Here is a 16,603-nt window from a genome sequence, read left to right as displayed (position 1 = left end):
AATTAATTCTCCTCCCTCAGCCTCCTGAGTAGATGGGATTACAGGCGCCCACCAACACACTTTGCTAATACTTATATTTTTAGTAGAGATGGGGTTTCACCCTGTTGGCCAAGGTGGTCTCGAACTCCTGACCTCATGTGATCCACCGGTCTTGGCCTCCCAAAGTACTGGGATTACAGGTGTGAGCCACTGTGCCTGGTCCCTTTCTAGTTTTAAGGCTTCAAGTTGCAGGAGTTCATATTCTGTACTGTAATATCTTGCAGTTAACTTTTTCCCTGCATATCCAATAGTGTCATGTATCTCTTTTCCTTCTGTAGTTTCTTAAGAGCAGGTATTGTTGCTCCTCATATCTAAGGAATCTAACTCTAGCTGATGTGAGGTAGAGACTCAATATAATATTTGTTGAACTGGCCATAATGATGAGCCATAAGCTGTATAGCTTAGCCTAGCTGCCTAAGCAAATTTATATCCCTCCCAGATAGGAAGGCAGAAAGTTCTAGAAGGGGCCAGGCATGATGGCTCACATTTTTTTTTTTTTTTTTTTTGAGTGGCAGTTTCACTCTTGTTGTCCGGGCTGGAGTCCAATGGCACGATCTCGGTTCACCCACCACAACCTCTGCCTCCCGGGTTCAAGCAATTCTCCTGCCTGAGCCTCCCAGGTAGCTGGGATTATAGGCAAGCGCCACCACGCCTGGCTAATTGTTTTGTATTTTTAGTAGAGATGGGGTTTCTCCATGTTGGTCAGGCTGGTCACCAACTCCCGACCTCAGGTGATCCGCCTGCCTCGGCCTCCCAAAGTGCAGGGATTACAGGCGTGAGCCACCCCTCCGGGTCAGATGGCTCACACTTGTAATCACAACACTTTGGGAGGCCAAGGCCGGATGATCACTTGAAGCCAGGAGTTCAAGACCAGCCTGGGCAACATAGTGAGATCCTGTCTCTATCTTTAAATAAATAAATATAAAAATTAAAAAGAAAATTCTAGAAGTCTTTTAGGTTAAGGTGAGTCACTAATTGGACAAAAATGTATTGCATATCTGCTGTGTGCTCAGATTTGTTTACAAAGGTTTAGATAAGCAGTTTTGTAGATAAAATGTAAGTCTGATATTTGAAAACCATTTATTACACTCCTGTCCTGGGCACTGTGGTAGCCTTGGGGGAATTGCTGAATAAGAAAAGCAATCCTGGCCAGGCGCAGTGGCTCATACCTATAATCCTAGCACTTTGGGAGGCTGAGGTGGGCGGATCACGAGGTCAAGAGATCAAGACCATCCTGGCCAATATGGTGAAACCCAATCTGTACTAAAAATACAAAAATTAGCTGGGCGTGGTGGCGCATGCCTAAAGTCCCAGCTACTCAGGAGGCTGAGGCAGGAGAATCGCTTGAACCTAGGAAAGGGAGGTGGTAGTGAGCTGAGATCATGCCACTGCACTCCAGTCTGGGGAACACAGCAAGACTCCATCTTTAAAAAAAAAAAAAAGAAAAGCAATCCTTGGAATCCTTGGCCAGGCATGGTGACTCATCCCAGCACTTTGGGAGGCGGAGGTGGGCAGATCACCTGAGGTTGGGAGTTCAAGACCAACCTGACCAACATGGAGAAACCCCATCTCTACTAAAAATATAAAAATTAGCTGGACATGGTGGTGTATGCCTGTAATCCCAGCTACTGTGGAGGCTGAAGTGGGAGAATCACTTGAACCCAGAAGGCGGAGGTTATAGTGAGCTGAGATTGTGCCATTGTACTCCAGCCTGGGCAACAAGAACGAAACTCTGTCTAAAAAAACAAAACAAAACAAAACACAATCCTTGCTTTCCCAGGATGTACAAACTGAGGAGGAAAAGCCAACAAAGTGAGATGATGGTTGTGACGGGGGTACTGCAGGTGCTGAGAGATCAAGAACACAAACTCAAACCTAGTGAAGGAATTCACAGAAGGCCTCCTCAAGGAAGTGATGTTTCAAGTAAATCACAAAATGGTTAGCAGGGACTAGCCAAAAAGGAAGGGAAAGAGAATTGCTTGAACCTGGGAGGCAGAGGTTGCAGTGAGCCAAGATCGTGCCACAGAACTCCAGTCTGGGCAACGGAGCGAGACCGCGTCTCAAAAAAAAGAAAATAGTTTAGCAGTGGCTTTGTGGAGAAGTGAGCTTTGAACTGGACTTTGAAGGGAGAAGATGAGGGAGAAAGGCATTAAAGACATTTCAGGCTTAAGGAATAAAAGACAAAGAAATATAAAGGTACATTATGCTATGCTCAGAGTACATTAGGTGGCTGGTATGGTATTAGGACTTAAGATTCTTGGGGTATGATAGTTGCAGGTAAGACCAGATGAGTATTTTGGGACCATTGAGGGAATTCAGAGTGCCGTGCTTAAGTATGTGTGTTTTAGGCAAACAAGTGCTGTGGGAGAGGTGAGATGTGGATTAGATCTTCTGACTACACTTTTTTTTTTTTTGAGACGGAGTTTCGCTCTTGTTGCCCAGGCTGGAGTGCAATGGCATGATCTCGGCTCACCGCAATCTCCATCTCCTGGGTTCAAGCGATTCTCCTGCCTCAGCCTCTCAAGTAGCTCGGATTACAGGCATGTACCACCGTGCCAGGCCAATTTTTTGTATTTTTAGTAGAGACAGGGTTTCTCCAGGTTGGTCAGGCTGGTCTCGAGCTCCCAACCTCAGGTGATCCACCCGCCTAGGCCTCCAGAAGTGCTGGGATTACAGGTGTGAGCCACCACGCACGGCCCTGACTACACGTTTTGTACTCAAACTTGCATCCATTGTGTGCCTACTCTGTTCAGGCACAGTCGTAGTCATCTTTACATACTCATATATTAAAATAAATACAGTGCTCTTACCTATACTCTCTTAAGTGACTCTCTCTTTTCAACTGTGAAGACTAATAACTGCAGAATATCTTGGGGTCCTCTGAGTTTTCATTAAGATTGGGACAATGCTTGGAGTAACTTTAGAGTCAAGGAGCACATGGTGTTGGACATTGGTTTCCTCACTAACTCTGCAAGGGAGATACTGGGCAAGATTATCTCTCCATTCAGTCTGAGGCAAAGAGTTATTAAGAAGTCCCAGGCGTGGTGGCTCACACCTGGAATCCAGCACTTTGGGAGGCTGAGACGGGTGGATCATTTGAGGTCAGGAGTTCAAGACCAGCCTGGCCAACACGGTGAAACCCCGTCTGTACTAAAAATCCAAAAATTAGCTGAGTGGTAGTGGCGCACACCTGTAATCCAAGCTACTTGGGGAGGGTGAGGCAGGAGAATCGCTTGAGCTTGGGAGGCAGATGTTGCAGTGAGCCAAGATCATGCCACAGCACTCGTCTGGGCGACAGAGTGAGACCCTGTCTCAAAAAAAAAAAAAAACAAAAAACCAGTCTTAGAGGTCATACAGGTGAATTCAGCATTTATTAAGCAACTACATGATAAAAGTCATCTTCCCCTTCCCATGCAGCTCAGTTCAGTCTCCCTCCACAGATACTGAGTATTTTAAAGGACGGAGAACTTGAGGCAAAATGGCTGTTTGCACAGAAAGTAGATGTGATTCCTAATTTCCAAGAGCTTCCTGTTTGGTGTGGAACTGGTAATGTGCTACAAACCAGCTCTCTGGAAAAACAAAATACTCTGATTTGTAGTGCTTGTCAATTTCGGGTCTGTTTACGCCCAGCATCGCTGATTTCAAGCTGTCAACTTAGTGTCACTAAACTCAAAGTTGGAAGAGATATGTATGCACAATGGGTTCTCAGGAGCTGTTAGAGCTTGCTGCAGAACACCATGGGATGAGTCACACGTACTAAGAAAACCTATACTAGCAAGTGACTGTTGAGGCGTTTCTGGAAGGATCAGAGCCTGTGATAGCCCATCTCACAGTTCCCATCCTTTTTAGAGGCCCATGGTCTCTAGGGTGCTCTAGGCATTATCTTGGCAGTCCTTTCATATGGTTGACTTCTTTTCTTTTCTTCTTTTCTTTTTTTTTTTTGAGACGGAATTTCACTCTTGTTGCCCAGGCTGGGGTGCAATGGCATGATCTCGGCTCACCGCAACCTCCACCTCCTGGCTTCAAGCGATTCTCCTTCCTCAGCCTCCTGAGTAGAGGGGATTATAGATATGCTCCACCACGTACCCGGTTAATTTTGTATTTTAGTAGAGACAGATTTCTCCATGTTGGTCAGGCTGGTCTTGAACTCCCAACCTCAGGCGATCTGCCTGCCTAGGCCTCCCAAAGTGCTGGGATTCCAGGCATGAGCCACCATGCCCGGCCTGTTGACATCTTTTTAAACCAGATTAAGTTATTGGTGCTTCTTGTTCCCGACAGCAGTCCCAGCTATCTGACTTCATGTGAAAGATGGCTAATGCAGAAGTGAGTGTCCCAGTGGGGGATGTGGTTGTGGTACCTACTGAAGGAAATGAAGGGGAGAATCCTGAAGACACTAAAACCCAAGTGATTTTGCAGTTACAGCCTGTGCAACAAGGGTAAGTGGCTAGAGATTTGGGTATTCTGAAGTATTTTGGGAAGTTTCAAGGGTGGGGAAATTATAACTTTATGGTTGCTTAGCACAATGGAACATTTAACATCAATCAGAGCTGGCTCAGTTTTCATCTGTATAATATACTGTATTGCGTACTGTATTTGTCATTTTAATACTTATTACCAACAGTTACTTGTTTCCTTGTATCTGCTTCTCTTCTCCACCTTGAGCTCCTTGAGGGTAAGTTGCATGGCTCCCTCATCTTATTTTTATTATTATTTTTCTTGAGACAGAGTCTTACTCTGTCACCTAGGCTGGAATGCAGTGGTGCGACCATAGCTCACTGCAACCTCGAATTCCTGGGCTCAAAAGATCCTCCCACTTTAGCCTCCTGAATAGCTGGGAATATAGGCACATGCCACTGCACCTGGCTGATTTTTCTTTTGTTCTTTTTTCTTTTTTTATTTTCATAACATATTTTATTTAACCCAATATACCCAGCACATTATCATTTCATCACATACTCAATTTAAAAATTCCAGGCCTGGCCGGGCGCAGTGGCTCACGCCTGTAATCCCAGCACTTTGGGAGGCCGAGGTGCGTGGATCATGAGGTCAGGAGATCGAGACCATCCTGGCTAACATGGTGAAACCCTGTCTCTACTAAAAATACAAAAAATTAGCTGGGCGTGGTGGCAGGCGCCTGTAGTCCCAGCTACTTGAGAGGGTGAGGCAGGAGAACGGCGTGAACCCGGGAGGCGGAGCTTGTAGTGAGCCGAGATCGCGCCACTGCACTCCAGCCTGGGTGACAGAGTGAGACTCCATCTCAAAAAAAAAAAAAAAAAAAAAATTCCAGGCCTACATGGATGGAGCTGGAAGCCATCATCCTCACCAAACCAACACAGGAACAGAAAACCAAACACTGAATGTTCTCACTCATAAATGGGAGTTAAACAATGAGAACACATGGACACAGGGAGGGGAACAACACACACTGGGGCCTGTTGGGGGGTGAGGGGGTGATGAGAGCGAACCTAGAGGACGAGTCAATAGGTGCAGCAAACCACCATGGCACACGTATACCCATGTAACAAATCTGCACGTTCTGCACATGTATCCTAGAACTTTAAATAAATAAATAAATAAATAAAAATTCCAGTTCTAATCCCACTCTTACACAGTTATGAATCTTCAGCATAACCATGAAGGCATGATTTACTTCAGAGTTCAAATGTTGAGTTTTTTAGTTTTTGTAGAGATAGGGGTCTTGCTTTGTTGCTCAGTTTATCTGCACTATTTACAGAGGCTCCTTGTGTGTTTACCAAAAGACTGTGTAGCTAGAGTCAGAGGATATCAGGCAAGGCAACGACCATAAATTCTCTGAACCCCCATGGAGGGGAAATTATCAAGCTGAGTCTAGCACCTACTACAATACAATGTATTATGAAGGTGTTGGAAAAAGATAAGATTTAAAAAGGGGTTATTTTTTTTTTTTCGTTGAGATGGAGTCTCACTGTATCGCCCAGACTAGAGTGTAGTGGTGGGATCTCAGCTCACTGCAACCTCCGCCTCCCAGGTTTAAGTGATTCTCCTGCCTCAGACTCCCAAGCAGCTGGCACTACAGGCTCCTGCCACTGTGCCTGGCCAATTTTTGTATTTTTAGAAGAGATGGGGTTTAGCTGAGATCATGCCTCTGCACTCCAGCAGTAGGTGACAGAGCAAGACTCTGTCTCAAAAAAGAAAGAATACAATAATGTAGACTTACCTTTTAAGCTCTAGTAAACATAATGATGATTCGTAGGGAATGTCAATATCTTATGATGCCTTAACGTTTTGAACATATTTCGTGACTTTTAACTATGGCCATAGTAGATATAGAGAATTAAGCTCAATCCATCACTATCCTGAGTTACTTTAGATAATTTTTCCCTGATAAAAAATCTTGTTTACGGCCAGTCATAGTGGCTCACACCTGTAATCCCAGTACTTTGGGAGGCTGAGGTGGGCGGATCACGAGGTCAGGAGTTCGAGACCAGCATGACCAACATGGTGAAACCCTGTCTCTACTAAAAAATACAAAAATTAGCTGGGCGTGGTGGCGCATGTCTGTAATCCCAGCTACTCAGGAGGCTGAGGCAGGATAATCACTTGAACCCGGGAGGCGGAAGTTGCAGTGAGCCGAGATTGTGCCATTGCACTCCAGCTTAGGCGACAGAGAGAGACTCCGTCTCAAAACAAACAAACAAAAAGAAATCTTGTTTACTTGTAAAAATATAGACTACCTCCTACTTGCCACCGTTAAGTGCAATTTACTGGTTGTTGAAATTACTTGGCTGGGTGCAGTGGCTCATGCCTGTAATCCTAGCACTTTAGGAGGCCAAGATGGGAGGATCACATGAGCCCAGGAGTTCAAAACCAGCCAGGGCAACATGGCGAGACCCTGTCTCTACAAAAAATTTAAAAATTAGCTAGGCTTGGTGGCTCACACCTGTAGTTCCAGCTACTCAGGAGGCTGAGCTGGGATGATCACCTGAGCCTAGGAGATTGAGGCTGCAGTGAGCTGTGATCATGCCACTGCACTCTAACCTGGGCAACAGAGTAAGACCGTGTGTCAAAAAAACAAAAAAAAGGCCGGGTATGGTAGCTCACACCTGTAATCCCTACACTTTGGGAGGCTAAGGTGGGCAGATCAGGAGTTCGAGACCAGCCTGGCCAACATGGTGAAACCCCGTCTCTACTAAAAGTACAAAAATTAGCCGGGTGTGGTGGCACGCGCCTGTAATCCCAGCTGCTTGGGAGGCTAAGGGAGGAAAATTGCTTGAGTCTGGGAGATGGAGGTTGCAGTGAGCCGAGATTGCACTACTGCACTCCAGCCTGGGTGACAGAGTGAGATTCTGTCTCAAAAAAAAAAAAAAAGGACATTATTCATACATGAGAATGTATTCTTTTAAGAGATTTTTCACATAGTGGTCAACTTAGGATGAGTTTACCAGTCTTATTTGAAGCAGTGGTTTCTCATGTTTATCACAATCCTCATTCCCTGAATAGCCATTTATTGGGTGCTTTGCCATGTTCCAGTCAGTCAACTACATGCTGGGCATACAAAATTGAGTAAATGAATAAGCCATAATCTGTGCACTTGGGGACCTCTTAGCCTGTGCTCAAGGGGAGACAGACAGATAAACAAGCATACATTGTGATAGGTGTTATGACAAACCCAACGTACAGCTGGGTCACAAAGGAGGAAGTAAGTGATTATACTGAAGGGATTGGGAAGGAAAGAAAAGCATCCTAGAGGCTACTTATTAAAAGACAGATAGGAGATTGGTGCAGTGGATCATGCTTGTAATCCCAGCATTTTGGGAGGCAGAGGCAGGAGGATCACTTGAGTCCAGGAGTTCAAGGCCAGCCTGAGCCACATAGGAAGACCCTGTCTCTATAAAAAAAATAGAAAAATTAGCCAGATATGGTGGCATATGCCTGTAGTCCCAGCTACTCAAGAGGCTGAGGTGAAGGATTGCTTGAGCCAGGGAGGTTAAGGCTGTAATGAACTATGATCTCACCACTGCATTCTAGCCTGGGCAACTGAATGAGACCCTATCTCACACACACACACACACACACACACACACACACACACACACACACACACAGACAGTGGAGAATAATGTTCTGGGAAGTGGCAGAAGTAAGAGAAAGAAGGTATAAGAAGATGGCACTTTTGGGAACCACAAATAGTTTGGCAGTGCCGGGGCCTGGATTTTAAGGTGAGGTTTGGGAAGAGTTGAAACCAGGGGCCAGATCTTAAAGAAGCTTAAATATCATACAAAGGATTTGGAGCTTTATTTTAACAATGAGGAGAGAGGGTGTTTGAGGGATTTTAAGGAGGGAATCACATGATTAATCTGGTGGGAATGTAGAAGATTAGTTAGATGCAAGGATACTAGTCTAGAGATGATGAGGCCTGAATTAAGGCAGTAGCAGTGGAGATAGAGACAGGGAGGGAGGATGGATAGTGTTAAAGTGATGGATCTAGCAGGATTTGGTGACTGACTATGTGGAGTTGTGAAGGAGGAAATGAAGCAAATCTAGTATGATTCCTAGATTTCTGTCTACAGTGTGCTGAGTGGTGCTATTAACAAGGATGGAGAGTATAGGAAGAAGAATAGTTTGAGGGTGGGTGGGAAAAGGGAACTTGATGGTTATTTTAGACATAATGAATTCGACAAAGTCCTGTGGGACTTCCAGATGTATTTATTTGGCTGGGCACGGTGGCTCACGCCTGTAATCCCAGCACTTTGGGAGGTGGAGGTGGGCAGATCACCTGAGGTCGGGAGTTCGAGACCAGCCTGACCAACATGGAGAAACCCCATCTCTACTAAAAATACAAAATTAGCCAGGCGTGGTGGCGCATGCCTGTAATCCCAGCTACTCGGGAGGCTGAGGCAGGAGAATCGCTTGAACCCGGGAGGCAGAGGTTGCGGTGAGCCGAGATCACGCCATTGCACTCCAGCCTGGGCAATAAGAGCGAAACTCCGTCTCAAGAAACAAACACACATAGAAATGTATTTATTCATTTAGCAGTTGGCTATGTTTGAATGTGAAATTCAGAAGGGAGGTCTGTGCTAGAGGTGTCACTGTGGAGGTAGTCATTGATACAAAGGAGAATATTCAGGCAGTGCTTTCAAGTAACAAGATGCAATAATTAGCACATCAGGTTTATTACAGAAATTAAGTAAAGGATGTTGATTGTTGATATATCAAGTTACATTATCTGAGCCCATAAATGTAGAGATATCTTGGAGAGATCTGCATTATATAACCTTCTCTAAGTGGTGCCTCTAGTCACTCCTAGTTACTTTGGATGTAGTTTCTCTCTTACTTTTCTTCCACTAGGCTTTGCTCATGTCAATAGTTTGGTTATGGTACCTTAAAAGATGCTAAAATGCTAAAAACAAACAAACACCCCCCCACCACCAACCACCCCCAGCAAAATACACCGTTTCCAGCAAGGGACATCAGCTTTTTAGTCAGCGTGGTTCTTCCTATCTCAAACTATCTGCTGGTACTACTTTTTAGTCTTTTCAGGGTAATTCCATAATATGAATTAGTTGTGTACTTGTAGCAATACTATGCCATGGGCATTTAAAGTTTTTTTTTTTCTTTTTTTTTTTTGAGACAGAGTCTTGCTCCATCTCCCAGGCTGGAGTACAGTGGTGCGATTTCAGCTCACTGCAGCCTCCGCCTCCCGGGTTCAAGTGATTCTCCTGCCTCAGCCTCCTGAGTAGCTGGGATTACAGGCGTGCCACCATGCCTAATTTTTGTGTTTTTAGTAGAGACAGGGTTTCACCATGTTGATTAGGCTGGTATCGAACTCCACACCTCGTGATCCGCCCGCTTTGTCCTTCCAAAGTGCTGGGATTACAGGCGTGAGCCACCGCACACAGCCTAAGTTTTTTGTATTTTTAGTAGAGGTGGGGTTTCACCACGTTGGCCAGGCTGGTCTTGAACTCCTGACCTCAGGTGATCTGTCCACCTCAACCTCCCAAAGTACTGGAATTATAGGTGTGAGCCACCATGCCCGGCCCACTTAAAGTTATGAAAGGAGCTGGGTGCGGTGGCTCATGCCTGTAATACCAGCACTTTGGGAGGCCGAGGCAGGCGGATCACGAGGTCAGGAGATTGAGACCATCCTAGCTAACACAGTGAAACCCCATCTCTACTGAAAATACAAAAAAAATTTAGTGGGGCATGGTGGCGGGCTCCTGTAGTCCCAGCTACTCGGGAGGCTGAGGCAGGAGAATGGCGTGAGCCTGGGAGGCGGAGCTTACAGTGAGCCGAGATCGCACCACTGCACTTCAGCCTGGGTGACAGAGCGAGACTCTGTCTCAAAAAAATAAATAAATAAAAAGTTATGAAAGGAGTGGACATTTATTTTTATTCAGTTTTTTCTCAAGGTGAAGGTAACTGTTTGTAAATGTCCTAGAGAAATATTGTAGCTTTCTGTTCACCCCTTGCAACTAAAAAAGCGTGGATTGTTCCACTACTGAGATTTAAAAAATAAAGTTATGAAGGGAAAAGTCTGGTGTAATACAGTAGCAAGTGGTGGTATAAATAAATAAGTAGCAAAAATTACTTTCCTTTGAGGTGAGGAGAGTTGTGGATTCATTTTCATGGTAGAAGCTGCTAAGCAATCCTGGGAAGTTTGGAGTTTAAATACAATGGGAAACTAGTCAGAGTTATAAAGTATATTTATTTTATTTCTTTTGAGATAGTTTGAAACAAATTTCTTAACCCCATGCTGTGAATATTAATTTTTTCATGATTTATGTAGTTTGTTTATCGATGGACACTTTTACAACAGGATTTATGAAGCTGGGTCGGAGAACAACACGGCAGTTGTAGCAGTAGAAACTCACACGATACACAAAATTGAAGAAGGGATTGGTAAGGTTTTTTGTTTTTTTTTTTGTTTGTTTGTTTTTGTCATTCTAATACCTTTGACTTTAGCTTCCTTGGTTGAGTTTTCTTGCCATCTGTGCCTTATGTTTTTCTCCCATCCCTGTGTGCCCTACCAGTACTACAGCCCTCGATTTTGATGGTGGTACATCTTGAGACACCACTGACTAAGATGCTAGGGTCGTCAGTTGGTTGGTTAATGTCAATTTGGAAGGGTAACTGAAAAGACTTTTTGTCGATAAAAATCCCATATAGAAATTGGAGCCTCAAAGTTGATCCCTGTCATTAAATAAGTTGTTGATGATGACTGATGAGGTATTGTCTAGAAGGCAGTCAGTGGAAAGAAACTGGAAAGAAACCGAAATTTAACAAACCTTAGTTTAAATCCCAATTTCTCATCTCTAGGTGTGTCCTTGGGAAAGTCAGTTAGCCTTTCTGAAGCCCATATACTTACATTTAACACCTAGGAAACAATTAATTAATTAATTTAAAAACATCTGGTCGAGCGCAGTGGCTCACGCCTGTAATCCCAACACTTTGGGAGGCTGAGGCAGGCGGATCACCTGAAGTCAGGAGTTTGAGACCAGCCTGGCCAACATGGCGAAACTCCGCCTCTACTAAAAGTATAAAAATTAGCTGGGTGTAGTGGTGCGCGCCTGTAATCCCAGTTACTCAGGAGACTGAGGCAGGAGATCCCTTGAACCCGGGAGGCGGAGGTTGCAGTGAGCTGAGGTCACACCACTGCACTCCAGCCTGGGCAACAAGAGCGAAACATCATCCTAAAATAAATAAATAAATAAAACCACCTACACCAGGCGAGGTGACTCATGCCTGTAATCCCAGCACTTTGGGAGGCCAAGACAGGTGGATCACTTGAGGTCAGGGGTTCAAGACCAGCCTGGCCAAGATGGTGAAACCCCATCTCTACTAAAAATACAAAAATTAGCCGGGCGTGGTGGTGTGTGGTATATGGTTATAATCCCAGCTACTTGGAAGGCTGAGGCAGGAGAATTGCTTGAACCCAGGAGGCAGAGGTTGCAATGAGCTGAGATCACGCCACTGCACTCCAGCCTGGGTGACAGAGTGAGACTCCATCTCAAAAAAGAAAAAAAGAAAAAAACACCTAGGAAACAATCATTGCCTCACAGGTTTGTTGTAAGAACTAAACAAGATTATGTGTGTAAAATACATAGTATGGTGTCTGGCACACTGTGAGAACTTGGGAAGAGATAGCTCTTAGGCCAAACTTCTTCCAGAGGATTCCTAAATGATACCAGCAAGAGTGAAGTGTTAGTCCCTTAGAGGAACCAGGAGACTAGAGATTTTGAATTTCAGCTTTGGGGAAGAGTTGTTTGATAAATAACTGATATTTTTTCTGTTTTCAGATACAGGCACTATAGAAGCAAATGAGGATATGGAAATTGCTTACCCCATAACTTGTGGGGAGAGCAAAGCCATCCTCCTCTGGAAGAAGTTTGTATGTCCAGGAATAAACGTGAAGTGTGTCAAGGTAATTGTCTTTTCCATGCTGAAGCCAAATTTGGGACTCCTTGTTCTCAAAGGGTGTGAGTTCCGTGCATCCTTTTTATCTTCCACTATATCAGTTTTATTTATTTATTTATTTATTTTTTATTTTGTGGCTATTGTCCTAATGTGTCACAATAGAAAAAATAAGAACTTTGGGTTGGGTGTGGTGGCTCATGCCTGTAATCCTAGCACTTTGGGAGATCGAGGTGGGAAGATCACTTGAGCCCAGGAGTTCAAGACCAGCCTAGGCAAAATGTTGAGACCTTGGCTTTCTTTTTTTTTTTTTTCCAGACAGTGACTTTCTGTTGCCCAGGCTAGAGTGCAGTGACATGATCTTGGCTCACTGTAGCCTCCACTTCCTGGGTTCAGGTGATTCTCCTACCTCAGCCTCCTCTGTAGCTGGGACCACAGGTGTGCACCACTGTGCCTGGCTAATTTTTTGTAGAGATGGGGGGTTTTGCTGTGTTGCCTGGGCTGGAAAACCTTGCATCTTCAAAAAAAAATATTGGTTGGGTGAGGTGGCTCATGCCTGTAATCCCAGCACTTTGGGAGGCTGAGGTGAGTGGATCACCTGAGGTCAGGAGGTAGAGAGCAGCCTGGACAACATAGTGAAACCCCATCTCTACTAAAAATACAAAAATTAGCTGGACGTGGTGTCGGGCGCCTATAATCCCAGCTACTCCGGAGGCTAAGGCAGGAGAATCACTTGAACCCGGGGGCAGAGGTTGCAGTGAGTTGAGATTGCACTGTTGCACTCCAGTCTAGGTGACAGAGTGAGACTCTGTCTCAAAAAAAAAAAAAATTATTAGATTGACTAGCCAAAAAAATACATTATTGATAAAAATAGAATTGTTTATTCTGTCTTCATTAGGGCTGGATAGATTATTTCAGTTTATTGGAACAGCCTTTGTGTGCCACACTAGACCTGATTCCAGGCATAAATGGATTTTAGATATTTATTAATATATTTATCTCTGATCTCTGCATGTATTCTATGGCTTTGTACCAGGAATTGAGACTATGCTCAGAGAAGGATCGTCTTCTCTAACACAATAGTACAGGAGGTTGGATAATATAAGGCTTAGGATGTCATCTGGGTATTTTTTATACAAATGATGTAGAGATATCATTTCATTATTTCCCCTCTTGGCCTGCCTAAGTTGACATTAGACTCTTTGGACCTTTCTTTTTACTTTTAGTTCAATGATCAGTTGATCAGCCCCAAGCACTTTGTTCATCTGGCTGGCAAGTCCACTCTGAAGGACTGGAAGAGAGCTATTCGTCTGGGTGGGATCATGCTCAGGTAAGCTCTAATGTCAAGCACATACCTTTCAACAAACTTTGGGGCACATAATCATGCTAGAATCTGGGCTTTTCTCTTTAGGTTGACATTTTTATTCTTTCTGAAGAATTGGCTTTGAGCAATCCATGCATTATTTGACTTTAATCAACTTAAAAATCCTGGGAGACAAGATTGATTTTTTTTTTTTTTTTTCTGAGATGGAGTCTCACTCTGTCACTCAGGCTGGAGTGCAGTGGCATGATCTTGGCTCACTGCAACCTCCGCCTCCCGGGTTCAAGCAGTTCTCTGCCTCAGCCTCCCGAGTAGCTGGGATTACAGGTGCCCGCCACCACGCCCAGCTAATTTTTTGTATTTTCAGTAGAGACGGGGTTTCACCATGTTGATCAGGCTGATCTTGAACTCCTGACCTCATGATCCACCCGTCTCGGCCTCCCAAAGTGCTGGGTTTACAGGTGTGAACCACCACGCCCAGCCTCTTGTTTGTTTGTTTTTGAGACAGAGTCTTGCCCTGTCACCCAGGCTGGAATGCAGTGGCGCTACCTCGGCTCACTGCAACCTCCGCCTCCCAGGTTCAAGCAATTGTAGTTTTTAGTAGAGACAGGGTTTCACCATCTCGGCCAGGGTGGTCTTGAACTCCTGACCTCGTGATCCACCCACCTCCGCTTCCCAAAGTGCTAGGATTACAGGCGTGAGCCACTGTCCCCGGCCATTTAATTCTTTTTAACAGGGAAAATAAAAAAGGAATAACATTTTTAAAAAGAAATAAAAAATTAAAAAATAAAAATAATTATTTTTAAGGAATCTCTTTCAAGAAAAATCCATAATGCTTGTAGAGATTCAAGCATAAAGATGTTTATTACAACATTATTTATTAATGTAAAAATTATAGTCTGCTTTAATATATAGTCAAAAGACTTCTAAAGTCAATTATGGCTTGTGTAAATTTATATGAGTATATACTATGGAATATTTTGCAGTCATTAAAATATTTCTGAAGAGATTTTACATGGAAAAATGCTTATGACAATTTGAAGGAAGAAAAATATAAAATTCATTAAACTGATTTTGGCTGTGTTAAGACATACATATGTAAGTAAAATTTAGTAGAAGAAAATATGCTAAAATGTTGACATTGTCTGTGTGTTGTAGGATTTTTTGTTTTTTTTTTTTTGAGACGGAGTCTCGCTCTGTTGCCAGGCTGGAGTGCAGTGGCGCAGTCTCAGCTCACTGCAACCTCCGCCTCCCGGGTTCAAGTGATTCTCCTGTCTCAGCCTCCCGAGTAGCTGGGACTACAGGCGCGTGCCACCATACCCAGCTAATTTTTGTATTTTTTTTTTTAATAGAGACGGGGTTTCATCATGTTAGCCAGGCTGGTCTCGATCTCCTGACCTCCTGATCCACCCGCCTTGGCCTCCCAAAGTGCTGAGATTACAGGCATGAGCCACCATGCCTGGCCTAAGATTTTTTAAAAAGAGCAATTGAAAAAAAAAGCCCATGTTCTGTCACTAAGGCTGGAGTGCATTGGCATAATCAGCCTCAATCTCCTCAGCTCAAGCAGCCCTCCAAAGTAGCTTGGACTACAGGTGTGAGCCAGTGTGGCCAGCTGAAAATGCTAAATATTTTCTTAACATAGGTTTTTTTTTTTTTGAGTTGGGATCTTGCTGTGTCGCCCAGGCTGCAGTAGCACAATCTCAGCTCACTGCAACTTCCACCTCCCAGGTTCAAGTGATTCTCCTGCCTCAGCTTCCTGTGTAGCTGGGATTACAGGAGCACGCCACCTCGACTGGCTAATTTTTGTATTTTTAGTAGAGACAGGGTTTCACCATATTGGTCAGGCTGGTCTCGAACTCCTGACCTCTTGATCTGCCCACCTCAGCCTCCCACAGTGCGGGGATTACAGGCGTGAGCCACCGTGGCCAGCCTTTTTTTTTTTTTTTTTTTTTTTTTGAGACAGAGTTTTGCTCTGTTGCCCAGGCTGAAGTGCAGTGGCATGATCTTGGCTCACTGCAATCTCCACCTCCTGGGTTCAAGTGATTCTCATGCCTCAGCCTCCTGATTAGCTGGGATTACAGGTGTGCGCCACCACACCCACTTAATTTTCTTGTATTTTTAGTAGAGACAGGGTTTCACCGTGTTGGCCAGGCTGGTATTGAACTCCTGACCTCAAATGCTCTGCCCACCTCACCTCCCAAAGTGCTGGGATTACAGGCGTGAGCCACCACACCCCACTTTTGTTGCCAAGGCTAGAGTGTAATGGCGTGATCTTGGCTCACTGCAAACTGTACCTCCTAGATTCAAGCAATTCTCCTGCCTCAGCCTCCCAAATTGCTGGGATTATAGGCATGCGTCACCATGCCCGGCTTATTTTGTATTTTTAGGAAAGATGGGGTTTCTCCATGTTGGTCAGGCTGGTCTCAAACTCCCAAGCTTAGGTGATCCACCCGCCTTGGCCTCCCAGAGTGCTGAGATTACAAGTGTGAGCCACCATTCCCAGCCCACATCATTTTTTTAGTCAGAGACACAGAAACATTATTTGTGTTCTTTTTGTTTTTATTTAAAAAAAATTTAAATTATTTTACTCTCTACTTCCAACAAAACATTATTTTAAAAAAATTTTTTCAGATGATTTGTATGCAGAAATTAGTAATCCAATGAAATTGGGAAGGAATATCTTTATTTTTATTGTTTATTTATTTATTTATTTTTGAGACAGGGTCTAACTCTGTCACCCAGGCTGGAGTGCAGTGGCGTGATCTCAGCTTACTGCAACCTCAGCTTCCTGGCTCAAGTGATTCTTCAGCCTCATCCTCCCAATTAGCTGGGACTACAGGCATGAGCTACCAT

General features: G+C 44.2%; 1 protein-coding gene and 1 non-coding gene across 7 annotated transcripts in view; both read left to right on the top strand.

Annotated features, from left to right (window-relative positions):
• Nucleotides 1-16,603, top strand: part of GMEB1 (glucocorticoid modulatory element binding protein 1) — a 49,398-nt gene that overhangs the window by 10,272 nt on the left and 22,523 nt on the right. For 2 of the 6 annotated variants that reach the window (XM_024357385.3, XM_063783855.1), the window contains exons 2-5: nucleotides 4,318-4,475; nucleotides 10,835-10,917; nucleotides 12,315-12,439; nucleotides 13,656-13,759. In XM_024357385.3, the coding sequence (XP_024213153.1) occupies nucleotides 4,348-4,475; nucleotides 10,835-10,917; nucleotides 12,315-12,439; nucleotides 13,656-13,759 (440 nt within the window). In that variant the 5' untranslated portion in view covers nucleotides 4,318-4,347. Of the gene's footprint in view, nucleotides 1-4,317; nucleotides 4,476-10,804; nucleotides 10,918-12,314; nucleotides 12,440-13,655; nucleotides 13,760-16,603 lie in introns of all 6 variants that reach the window. The other 4 variants (XM_024357379.3, XM_063783846.1, XM_024357394.3 and 1 more) reach the window with 3 other exon arrangements.
• Nucleotides 10,395-10,525, top strand: LOC112207350 (small Cajal body-specific RNA 24). The gene has a single exon (XR_002941783.1). It is a non-coding gene; the product is annotated as a small Cajal body-specific RNA 24 (non-coding RNA).

Source organism: Pan troglodytes, chromosome 1 (genome assembly GCF_028858775.2).
Source record: "Pan troglodytes isolate AG18354 chromosome 1, NHGRI_mPanTro3-v2.0_pri, whole genome shotgun sequence".
Taxonomy (NCBI): Eukaryota; Metazoa; Chordata; class Mammalia; order Primates; family Hominidae; genus Pan; species Pan troglodytes.
The sequence above is the reverse complement of the archived record's forward strand: the minus strand, read 5'-3'. Positions and strand labels throughout refer to the sequence as shown.